The sequence below is a fragment of the Ovis aries genome, chromosome 14 (genome assembly GCF_016772045.2).
Source record: "Ovis aries strain OAR_USU_Benz2616 breed Rambouillet chromosome 14, ARS-UI_Ramb_v3.0, whole genome shotgun sequence".
Taxonomy (NCBI): Eukaryota; Metazoa; Chordata; class Mammalia; order Artiodactyla; family Bovidae; genus Ovis; species Ovis aries.
The window spans coordinates 64662851-64675825 of NC_056067.1; the positions used below are offsets into that span (position 1 = coordinate 64662851).

The 12975-nt window shown below is 48.4% G+C and overlaps 1 protein-coding gene across 1 annotated transcript; it reads right to left on the minus strand.

Moving 5' to 3' along the window:
• Window positions 1-417: 417 nt before the first annotated feature.
• LOC101111741 (olfactory receptor 6Z7-like) lies at window positions 418-1362 on the minus strand. Its single transcript, XM_004015920.5, has one exon. It carries the CDS (start codon window positions 1360-1362, stop codon window positions 418-420), a length of 945 nt encoding a protein of 314 aa, XP_004015969.3.
• Between the last annotated feature and the right edge of the window lie 11613 nt (window positions 1363-12975).

Consider the following 12975-nt stretch of genomic DNA (forward strand, 5'->3'; position numbering starts at 1 on the left):
TGCCCCGCTGTGCCCACAAGTCCGTCCTCTACGTCTGCATCTCTCTTCCTCCGCTGGAAATAGGTTCGTCATTTCCTAGATTCCATATGCATGCCTTAATGCACAACATTTGTTTCTCTTCTTCTGATTCACTTCGCTCTGTACGACACTCTCGGCTCGTCCAGATCACGACAAATGACCTGGTTTGGTTCCTTTCCGTGGCTGGCTAATACCCCGTGGCACGCCTGCACCACATCTTCTTTATCCACCTCTTGTCTTGGTGGTGACGGAAACGCCTGGAGTCAGATAATGGTATTGGCTGCGCAACGCTGCGAATGTGCTAGATAGCACTGAGTCACACATTTTCAAAGGACGAAGGGCATGCTGGGTGAATACCAAGTGCTGACAACTCGAGTTCTCCACCGTGCCCCTAGCTGCTCAGCCTCGGGACCCACGCAGAGTTCTACGGAAAGCTGCCTGGACCTCCCTGTTCCGCAGGCAGTAGATGACCGGGTTGCACATGGGCGTGGCCACCGTGTAGATGACCGACAGCACCTTGTTGAGGTCCATGGCTTCCATGCGGCTGGGGCGGGCGTAGATGAAGAGAGTGGCCGAGTAGAAGATGCCCACCACCACCAGGTGGGAGGCGCAGGTGGAGAAGGCCTTGAGCCGGGCGGCGGCCGAAGGCATGCGGAGCACAGCCCTGGCAATGGCCACGTAGGAGGCTGTGGCCACCAGCAGGGAGCCCCAGAGGATGACGATGGCCGAGAGGAAGTCCACCAGCTCAGTCAGGGCCACGTGGGTGCAGGACAGGTTGAGAAGTGGGGAGACATCACAGAAGAAGTGGTTGAGGACATTGGGGCCACAGTAGGACAGGCTGGCGATGCACACTGTCTTGACCACCGAGACCAGCAGCCCACCAAGCCACGAAGTCCCGGCCAAGCCCAGGCAGACCTGGGGCCGCATGAGCAGCGGGTAGTGCAGTGGGCGGCAGATGGCCACGTAGCGGTCACAGGCCATGGAGGCCAGCAGGGTACACTCTGTGCAGATGAGGGCGATGAAGAAGAAGAGCTGGGTCATGCAGGCTGGGAAGGGCACGTGGCAGGGTCCCGTCCACAGCCCCTCGAGCAGGCTGGGCATGGTCACGGACACGTAGCACATCTCCAGGCAGCTCAGGTTGCCCAGGAAGAAGTACATGGGCTTGTGGAGCTCGCTGTGGCTGCAGACGAGGAAGACGATGAGGGCGTTCTCCAGGAGGGTCAGCAGGTAGAGGGTCAGGAAGGCGGCAAACAGGACTCCCCTTGTTTCTGGGCTCGTGGACAAGCCCAGCAAGACGAATTCCTGGACCCTCGTCATGTTGCCCAGCTCCAGGGACCTCTCCATCTAAGCGCAAACACACTGCAAAGTAGTTCACAAACGTGTCTCTGTACACCTTGCCTCAGCCAGATCCAAGCCATCACGCCACTTGTGTAAATGAGACACCCTCTTCTCTGGCCTCCCTGATCCCACTCTTGCTGCTACAATCCTCCAAGAAGTAGCTCATGGAGCCTTTGAAACACAGTCTCTGGGGTCGCTCCTCTGCTTAAAGCTTTTCATCTCTCCCCCGTTATTCTTAGAATAAACCTCATGTTCCGCATCAAACTTTGCCAGTTGCTTCAGGGTTTTTTGGGGGGGGAGGGGGTGCGGTGGAGAGGGCTTTTTCAAAATCAATCTTTTATTGGAGTAGACTCGCCTTACAGTGCCGTGTTAGTTTCTACCGTCCAACAAAGTGAATCAGCCATGCGTGTACAGACCCTCCCTCCTCTTGGACGTCCCTCCCAGTCAGCTCACCGCAGAGCACTGATGGAGTTCCCTGCGCTACACAGTGGGTCCTCCTCGCTTGTCTGTCTCACACACAGTACCAACAGTGGACGTGTGTCAGCCCCAGCCTCCCAATTCCTCCCGCCCCGCCACTCCACGTCCCTTTGGGGTGCACAGGTTTGTGCTCTATGCCTGTCTCTATTTCTGCTTTGCAAATACGATCATCTGCGCCACTTCCCTATATCCCACGTCCGCATGTTAATATGCGATACTTGTTGTTCCCGTCCTGCTTGCTGCACTCTGCGCAGCAGTCTCTAGGCCCATCGCCACAAGTGGCCCTGTCTCACTGCTTGTCACGACCGAGTGCGATTCCATCTGCACGTGCGCGCCTCACCTTCTTCACCCATCCCCCGTCGACAGACACTTGGCCTGCTTCCCTGTGGCGCCTGTTGCTCCAATGGACACTGCGGGGGGGGGGGGGTGCACACATATCCTGAATTAGGTTTTCCTCTGGGTGTATGCCCAGGAGTGGGATTGCTGGGTCATATGGGAGCTCTAGTTTTAGCTTTTTAAGGAAACGCCATACTGTTCTCCCAGTGGCTGTATCAGTTTTAACTCACGTCCTGGTTCCTCTTCTTCCATCTATCAAAGCCCTACAGGGACACTTCCATTTCCTCAAATGTTGCAAGGTCCCGCCAGCCTTGAAGAATTCCCACATGTAGTCCCTTTTGTCTGGGATACTTTCTCCCCCTTCTTGCTTTTCCCATTTCTGGGAATCCTAGACATCTTTGGCATAATGTTTCAATGTCTTGTCTTCAGATAGGAAAAGAAAGGAAAGTGAAGTCACTCAGTCGTGTCCGACTCTTTGCGACCCCATGGACTGTAGACTACCAGGCTTCTCTGTCCATGGAATTTTCCAGGCAAGAATACTGGAGTGGGTTGCCATTTCCTTCTCCTGGAGATCTTCCAGACCCAAGGATTGAACCCAGGTCTTCCACATTGTAGGCAGACGCTTTACCGTCTGAGCCACCAGGGAAGTCCAGATAACCCTTCCTTAAAAAATTCTCTATCAAACTGTGTGTCTTTATTTTCTATCCACATATTACAAACCAACTGTTATCATTTTAAATTACTTGTATGCTTGTTCAGTTATTCAGTGTCTCTCCAACTGGGTTGCAAGCCTGGGGGAAGGAGCTAGGTCTATTTCACTCAGAACTCTACCCTGGAGACCTGGCAAAAGATCACGTCGCCCGGTACATTATAGGTACTCAGTACGTGTTTATTTAATGTGTGACGGATCAAGGGTGGATTTAAGGGCACCACATCTTCTAGGAGGTGCAGAAGCCCAGGATGGGGGTGGTGGCTGGGAGCACCTGATCTCGGCCTCGGTGACTGTGTCTTCAGGTTCTGGTGGTTGTTGATTTGGAAGGGAGTTGACACAGTGTGGGCAGAAGAATACACACCCTGAGTCAGGATTCCCGCCTTGTCTGCTCATGTCATCCCGGAAACGTTTCGGGAGCATCGACACGTGCTCCGCCCAGTACAGAGTGGGCGTGAAGACGAACAGGCGCGGCCTGTCTAGTAGGAGTTCTCTCTGCGTGTGAGCGCGCGCGTGTGTTAGTCACTCAGTAGTGTCCAGCTCCTTGTGATCCCGTGGACTATACCCGCCAGGCTCCTCTGTCCATGGGATTTCCCAGAATACTGGAGTGGATTGCCCTTTTCCTCCTGCAGGGATCTTCCCGACCCAGGGTTCGGACCCAGGTCTCCTGCACCGCAGGCAGATTCTTTCACGCTAAGCCACCAGGGAAGCCCAGCTTTCCATCTAAGTATCCCTTATTGGCTAAACTTGGGCAAGTTACCTAACCTGTCCTACCCTCAATAGACTTTCAAGGGAAAAAAAGAAGATATATGTAATTAGCTTCATCTCAGATGATCTAATATCTGCATCGTTAACTAAAGTCAGATAGACCTGGATCTGAACATTCAACCTTCCGTTAAATAGCTGTGTCCATTTGGTCGCAAAGAGTTGGACATGACTTAGCAACTGAACGACAATGACTGAATAGCTGTGAGATTTAGACAAGCTATAGGTTCTTGTAAAACCTCATATGCAAGTTGGAGATAATTTTAGTACTTACAGAGTACTCATAGGGTTGCCGTGTATCAAGGCTCTGACACAGGGCACACGACCAGTGTTATCTGTTAATATTAAACAGTATGCCAGGGGCTTTCTTGGTGGTCCAGTGGTCCATGCATGCTTCCACTGCAAGGGGGTGTGGCTTTGATCCCTGGTCAGGGAACTAAAATCCCGCATACAGTGTGGCCCCCCCAAAAAATTAAAACTAAATAAATAGTACACCATCCAAATATAGGTATCATCTCTCATTAATTATTACTAATGAATAATGATTGAGTGAATGAATGAATAATAATAATTAATGGATAATACCTGATGATTATTAATAACAATTTCCACAGATGCACGTTATTCCATCAACACGGGCTGCGGCCATTCTGCGAGTGAAGTGTTATGCGCTGTGTGGTGAAGAGACTGCTCAGGGTCACACCTGGGTCTCTCTAGTCCTGCAGCCAGAGATCACTCCTCTAGACTCTGCCGCTTCTCCGCGTGAAATGACTCGCATGTGCTTGAACCTGTCCAAACCGGATTTCAGGCCTGGCTTCTTCATGTAACCCATCTCACAGAGGAAGCACTCGTGCACACAGCAAGAGAGGGCAGAAATTTGATTAAGGGGTATCTGTTTGCACGAGGAAGGGCTGGGGAAACCTCTGACATTTTAACTGAGCCCTGAAGGGTTCTGAAAGTTAGAAAACAGATACAGTGATGGGCAACCCAGGGAGAAGGAACAGCTCCAGCAGAGACATAAAGCTGTGACCAGACGTGGACCCAAGTCACTTAGCTTTGTGGGAACTTCAGCCCTGATTCTCAGCTCCCAGCCCAGCTGTTCCTTTTCCAGCATGCCTGAGTGACATCTTGGTACAACAGAAATAAATCAGGCTTCAGAATCACGTGGACCTGAGGTCCAGCTCCAAATTCTCTATACTTACTGGGATCACATCAAGCATTTTTACTTACTGAACTTCAGTTTCTCCGTTCATAAAACAGGAACCATATTTATTATAAGTTTGTGGTTGTTCAGTTGCTAAGTTATGTCTGCCTCTTTGCAGCCTCATGGACTGCAGCATTCCAGGCTTCTCTGTCATTCACTATCTCCCAGAGCTTGCTCAAACTCATGTCCGTTGAGTGGGTGATGCCATCCAACCATCTCATCCTCTGTCACCCACTTTCTCCTTTTGCCTTCAATCTTTCCCACCATCAGGGTCTTTTCAAATGAGCTGGCTCTTCATATCAGGTGGCTGAAGTACTGGAGATTCAGCTTCAGCATCAGTCCTTCCAATGAATATTCTGGACTGATCTCCTTTAGGATGGACTGGTTGGATCTCTTTGCAGTCCAAAGGACTCTCAAGGGATTTCTCCAACACCACAGTTCAAAAGCATCAGTTTTTTTTTTTTTGGCACCCAGTAGCTCAGATAATAAAGCTCCGCCTGCAATGCAGGAAACCCAGTTTCAGTCCCTGGGTCGGGAAGATTCCTCTGGAGGAGGAAAGGGATAACCACTCTAGCATTCTTGCCTGGAAAATCCCATGGACAGGGGGAGCCTGGTGGGCTACAGCCCATTGGGTCAGAAAGAGTTGGACATGACTGAATGACTAACACACACAGCCTTCCTTATGGTCCAACTCTCACATCCATACATGACCACTGGAAAAACCATAGCCTTGACTAGACGGACCTTTGTTGGCAAAGTAACGTCTCTGCTTTTTAATATGCTGTCTCCGTTGGTCATAGCTCTCCTTCAAAGGAGCAAGCGTCTTTTCATTTCATGGCTGCAGTCACCATCTGCAGTGATTTTGGAGCCCAAGAAAACAGTCTGTCACCATTTCCACTTTCCCCCCATATCCTTGCAATGAAGTGATGGGACTAGATGCCACGATCTTAGTTTTTTGAATGTTGAGTTTTAAGCCAGCTTTTTCACTCTCCTCTTTCACTCTCATCAAGAGCCTCTTTATTCTTCTTTATAAGTATATCCTAGGATTATTTAGAGAATTTACGGAGATAATTCAGGGGAGCCACTCAGCAAAGCCCCTGACACGGAGCAGTGGCCTGCATGCACCATTTCCTGTCTTACCTTCTTCACATTTCCTTCACTTTGTTCCCCAGCAAACGAAATCCCCAGCACCCTTACCTGAAAATCTCGAGCAAGATGAGTCTGTCAGAAGGCGCGCAGTGGAGTCCCCTTCCTTCCTTGGTGTCTCTGCCGCAGTGACGAGGTGGCCGGAGCATCCACTTGGGGACAGGATTTTCAGGAAGGGGCCAGAGGGCTCAGCAATCAGAAGGCAAGGGCATCTCCTTGAATTCACGCCAGTGCGAGGGGAGCTGACCTCGGTCCTGAGCAGGAGTTCCCAGCAGACCCACCGCACACCATGACCCACCGCATCCTCCAAACTGCGTGTGTCTAGACACTGACAGGGTGCCTTTGTCCTCCCTGCCGACCAGCAGGGAAAACATCTTAAACCAGAGCTGAGGCTCTCTGACACCTCCCTTCCCTGATCTCTGTGGAATTACAGAACCGATGGGAACGTTTGTTTTTTTTTCCCTCTAAATTTCAACTGGACTTGAGATAAGTAGGCAAAAGCACCCCTAATTTGCAATCCGTCTTTAGGCCATATCAGTAAGCATTCATAGCCTACTGTGTGCTAGAACGTGACCTGTATGCCGGGAACACAAAAACCAACAGATTCCACTTCTGTCGAAGGTCTGTAGTAGAGGTAGGCACGGATCTAGATGAGGACCAGAGCTCGGCAAAGTGGAAAGGAAGGAGACTCGGCTAGTAATGGGGACTTGTAGGGGAATTCGGGCTTCCTTGGTGGCTCAGAAGGTAAAGAATCTGCCTGCCAATGCAGGAGAACCAGGTTCGATCCCTGGGTCGGTAGGATCCCCTGGAGAAGGAAATGGCAACCCACTCCTGTATTTTTGTCTGGAGAATTCCATGGACAGATGAGCCTGGTGGGCTATACAGCCTTTGGCTTCACAAAGAGTCAGACATGATTGAGAGACTAACACTTAAAAAAAACACTACAGCAGATTTTCTTTAAAATGTAGTAACTGAATTAAAGGTTGAGAAAGACTTCTAAGATTGCCTTCACTCAGCACAAGTCATGAGACACTTTTTATGCAAGGCAGGCACACAGTAGGTCACATGTAAGATTCTTTTAAGCACTCTCCTCTTTGTCTTCTGTATAAACTTAGGATTTCTCAGCATATTTTAGCCTACGTTATATGTGCCCAGGCTATGACCCTGCACAAGTCCCCATAACTAGATACGTCTCTTTCCATAGTCTGGGACGCCTCCTCAGGCCTGGAACACCTAGTTTCCTTTCATAACTGTTATCTTGGCTTATTCTGATCCATTTACTTGGAATACTCTCCCGTTTCCTTTCCTCCTGCAGAAATACGAGTCTTCTCTTTTTGGTTTGTTCATGTTGGTTTGGTCTGACCACACTTCGCAGCATGCAGGAGCTTAGCTTCCCAACTAGGGGTTGAACCTGCACCCTCTGCAATGAAAGCGTGGGTTCTCAACTGCTGGAGCACCAGGGATGTCCTCTGAGTCGCCTTTTGAGGCTGAATTATTTGGGAAATCTACCACTAGCCTCCTTTATCACTGACCCCAGTCATCCCTTTTCTTTCCTTAATGGAATTTCAATTGGCAAAATATGCCTAACATAATTTACCATTTGAGCCAGGTTATAAGCATACAGTTCAGTGACGTTGGTGGTGGTGGCTAGTCGCTAAGTCATGTCTGACTCTCAGGTCTGATTTTTACGACCCCGTGGACTGTAGCCCACCAGGCTCCTCTGTCCCTGGGATTGTCCAGGCGAGAATACTGGAGCGGGTTTCCCTCCTCCAGGGGATCTTCCCGACCCAGGGATCCAACCTGTGTCTCTTACATCTGCTGCACTGACAGGTGGGCTCTTCCCCACAAGCACCACCTGGGAAGACCGAGGTGATACCCTTGTGCTTTAACAGTTGAGGGCTTGGTATGAATTTTCTACCAATATAAAAAGGTTGGAGAAGTATCAAAAATACTTGAAGCTTTTAATTCTTCCAATTATGAAGCAATTTTTTTTTGGCGGGGGGCGGGGGGGTTGTGGGGCCGTGCCCACAGCTTACAAAATCTTAGCTCCCTGACCAGGGATTGAACTCAGGCCCAAGGCAATGAGAGTGCCAAGTCCTAACCACTAGACTGCCAGGGAGTTTCCAATATTTTCTTTTTATAAGAAGTTTGAATCTTATGAAACCATATGGCAGAAAGTGAAGAAGAACTAAAGAGCTTCTTGATGAAAGTGGAAGAAGAGAGTGAAAAAGTTGGCATAAAGCTCAACATTCAGAAAACTAAAATCATGGCATCTGGTCCCATCACTTCATGGCAAATAGACGGGGAAACAGAGGAAACAGTGTCAGACTTTATTTTTTGGGGCTCCAAAATCACTGCAGATGGTGACTGCAGCCATGAAATTAAAAGACACTTAATCCTTGGAAGGAAAGTTATGACCAATCTAGACAGCATATTAAAAAGCAGAGACATTACTTTGCCAACAAAGGTCCATCTAATCAAGGCTATGGTTTTTCCAGTGGTCATGTATGGATGTGGTGGAGCGTCCAAGAAGCGGTGGCTGCGCGGGTGCAGGAGGGCTGAGAGGAGCTACTCCACGTTCAAGGTCAGGAGAGGCAGCGGTGAGGACATACCCCTTGTCCAAGGTAAGGAGCAGTGGCTGTGTTTTGATGGAGCAGCCGTGAAGAGATACCCCACGTCCAAGGTAAGAGAAACCCAAGTAAGATGGTAGGTGTTGCGAGAGGGCATCAGAGGGCAGACACACTGAGACCATAATCACAAAAAACTAGTCAGTCTTATCACATGGACCACAGCCTTGTCTAACTCAGTGAAACTAAGCCATGTCCTGTGGGGCCACCCAAGACGGGCAGGTAATGGTGGAGAGGTCTGACAGAATGTGGTCCACTGGAGAAGGGGATGGCAAACCACTGCAATACTGAGAACCCCATGAACAGTATGAAAAGGCAAAATGATAGGATACTGAAAGAGGAACTCCCCAGGTCGGTAGGTGCCCAATATGCTACTGGAGATCAGTGGAGAAATAACTCCAGAAAGAATGAAGGGATGGAGCCAAAGCAAAAACAATACCCAGCTGTGGATATGACTGGTGACAGAAGCAAGGTCCGATGCTGTAAAGAGCAACATTGCATAGGAACCTGGAATGTGACGTCCATGAATCAAGGTAAATTGGAAGTGGTCAAACAAGAGATGGCAAGGGTGAACGTCGACATTCTAGGAACCAGCGAACTAAAATGGACTGGAATGGGTGAATTTAACTCAGATGACCATTATATCTACTACTGCAGGCAGGAATCCCTCAGAAGAAATGGAGTAGCCATCATGGTCGACAAAAGAGTCCGAAATGCAGTACTTGGATGCAATCTCAAAAACGACAGAATGATCTCTGTTCGTCTCCAAGGCAAACCATTCAATATCACAGTAATCCAAGTCTATGCCCCAACCAGTAATGCTGAAGAAGCTGAAGTTGAACGGTTCTATGAAGACCTACAAGCCCTTTTAGAACTAACACCCAAAAAGATGTCCTTTTCATTACAGGGGACTGGAATGCAAAAGTAGGAAGTCGAGAAACACCTGGAGTAACAGGCAAATTTTGCCTTGGAATACGGAATGAGCAGGGCAAAGGCTAATAGAGTTTTGCCAAGAGAACTCACTGGTCATAGCAAACACCCTCTTCCAACAACACAAGGTAAGACTGTACACATGGACATCACCAGATGGTCAACACAGAAACCAGACTGATTATATTCCTTGCAGCCAAAGATGGAGAAGCTCTATACAGTCAACAAAAACAAGACCGGGAGTGGACTGTGGCTCAGACCATGAACTCCTTGTTGCCAAATTCAGACTTAAATTGAAGAAAGTAGGAAACCACTAGACCATTCAGGTATGACCTAAATCAAATCCCTTATGATTATACAGTGGAAGTGAGAAATAGATTTAAGGGCCTAGATCTGATAGATAGAGTGCCTGATGAACTATGGACTGAGGTTCATGACATTGTACAGGAGACAGGGATCAAGACCATCCCCATGGAAAAGAAATGCAAAAAAGCAAAATGGCTGTGTGGGGAGGCCTTACAAATAGCTGTGAAAAGAAGAGAGGCGAAAAGCAAAGGAGAAAAGGAAAGATATAAGTATCTGAATGCAGAGTTCCAAAGAACAGCAAGGAGAGATAAGAAAGCCATCCTCAGCGATCAATGCAAAGAAATAGAGGAAAACAACAGAATGGGAAAGACTAGAGATCTCTTTAAGAAAATTAGAGATACCAAGGGAACATTTCATGCAAAGATGGGCCCGATAAAGGACAGAAATGGTATGGACCTAACAGAAGCAGAAGATATTAAGAAGAGGTGGCAAGAATACACAGAAGAACTATACAAAAAAGATCTTCACGACCAAGGTAATCACGATGGTGTGATCACTCACCTAGAGCCAGACATCCTGGAATGTGAAGTCAAGTGGGCCTTAGAAAGCATCACTACGAACAAAGCTAGTGGAGGTGATGGAATTCCAGTTGAGCTATTTCAAATCCTGAAAGATGATGCTGTGAAAGTGCTGCACTCAAAATGCCAGCAAATTTGGAAAACTCAGCAGTGGCCACAGCACTGGAAAAGGCCAGTTTTCATTCCAATTCCAAAGAAAGCCAATGCCAAAGAATGCTCAAACTACCGCACAACTGCACTCATCTCATATGCTAGTAAAGTAATGTTAAAAATTCTCCAAGCCAGGCTTCAGCAATATGTGAACCGTGAACTTCCTGATGTTCAAGCTAGTTTTAGAAAAGGCAGAGGAGCCAGAGATCAAATTGCCAACATCCGCTGGATCATCGAAAAAGCAAGAGAGTTCCAGAAAAACATCTATTTCTGCTTTATTGACTATGCCAAAGCCTTTGACTGTGTGGATCACAATAAACTGTGGAAAATTCTGAGAGAGATGGGAATACCAGACCACCTGACCTGTCTCTTGAGCAACCTATATGCAGGTGAGGAAGCAACAGTTAGAACTGGACATGGAACAACAGACTGGTTCCAAATAGGAAAAGGAGTACGTCAAGGCTGTATATTGTCACCCTGCTTATTTAACTTCTATGCAGAGTACATCATGAGAAACGCTGGGCTGGAAGAAGCACAAGCTGGAATCAAGATTGCCAGGAGAAATATCAATAACCTCAGGTATGCAGATACCACTACCCTTATGGCAGAAAGCGAAGACGAAGTACAGAGCCTCTTGATGAAAGTGAAAGAGGAGAGTGAAAAAGTTGGCTTAAAGCTCAATATTCAGAAGACTAAGATTATGGCATCTGGTCCCATCAGTTCATTGGATATAGGTGGGGAAACAGTGTCAGACTTTATTCTGGGGGGCTCCAAAATCACTGCAATTGGTGACTGCAGCCATGAAATTAAGAGATGCTTACTCCTTGGAAGGAAAGTTATGACCAACCTAGACAGCATATTCAAAAGCAGAGACATTACTTTGCCAACAAAGGTCTGTCTAGTCAAGGCTATGGTTTTTCATGCGGTCATGTATGGATGTGAGAGTTGGACTGTGAAGAAGGCTGAGCACCGGAGAATTGATGCTTTTGAACTGTGGTGTTGGAGAAGACTCTTGAGAGTCCTTGGACTGCAAGGAGATCCAACCAGTCCATTCTAAAGGAGATCAGCCCTGGTATTTCTTTGGAAGGAATGATGCTAAAGCTGAAATTCCAGTACTTTGGCCACTTCATGCGAAGAGTTGACTCATTGGAAAAGACTCTGATGCTGGGAGGGATTGGGGGCAGGAGGAGAAGGGGACGACCGAGGATTAGATGGCTGGATGGCATCACGGACTCGATGGACGTGACTGAGTGAACTCCGGGAGTTGGTGATGAACAGGGAGGCCTGGCGTGCTGCGATTCATGGGGTTGCAAAGAGTTGGACATGACTGAGCAACTGAACTGAACTTAACTGAACTGTATGGATGTGAGATGGACTATAAAGAAGGCTGAGCACCGAAGAATTGATGCTTTTGAACTGTGGTGTTGGAGAAGACTCTTGAGAGTCCCTTGACTGCAAGGAGATCCAACCAGTCCATCCTAAAGGAGATCAGTCCTGAATATTCATTGGAAGGACTGATGTTGAATCTGAAACTCCAATACTTTGGCCTCCTGATAAGAAGAGTTAATTCATTTGAAAATACCCTGATGCTGAGAAAGATTGAAGGCAGGAGGAGAAGAGAACAACATAGGATGAGGTGGTTGGATGGCATCATCGACTCAATGGACATGAGTTTGGGTAAACTCCGGGAGCCGGTGATTTACAGGGACGCCTGGCGTGCTGCAGGCAATGGTGCTGCAAAAAGTCAGACACAACTGAGTGACTGAACTGAACTGGAAAAATAAAAACTTGACCTCCCCTGACAGTGAAGTGAAAGTGTTAGTCCCTCAGTTGTGTCCGACTCTCTGCGACCCTGTGGACTGTAGCCCGCCAGGCTCCTCTGTCCATAGAATTCTCCAGACCGGAAGACTGGAGTGGGCTGCCATGCCCTCCTCCAGGGAGTCTTCCCCTCCCAGGGATGGAACCCGAGTCTCCTGCACTGCAGGCGGATCCTTTACCTGGGATGCCAGTGGGTGCCTGTAAACTGCAGGGCACTTCTTACTGTCTAGCTGCCCGTACAGGCTGGGAGTTTTCTGGGAACTGGTCTGTGCCTAATTTTTCTCTGAGTTCTGTGTCTAGCAGAACCTGGCACAGCATAGGGGTGGTGTGTGGTGTGTGAGTTAGAAGTCTTTGATTTTAAGCAACAGAAATCGACTCTGTCGGGAGCAAAGGAAGCCCAGGCCTCCACACTTCAATTGGCAGAAGTCTGGAGGGGCCCCTGAACTCTACATACTCCTTCCAAGTCCTCCCCCTTTTCCTCTCGGCCCAACACTCTCACCCTTGCCGTTGCTGTCTGTGTGGAAACCACCAGGACTCAGCCCCTTGGGTCCTTCGCCACTCAGTATATAGCGT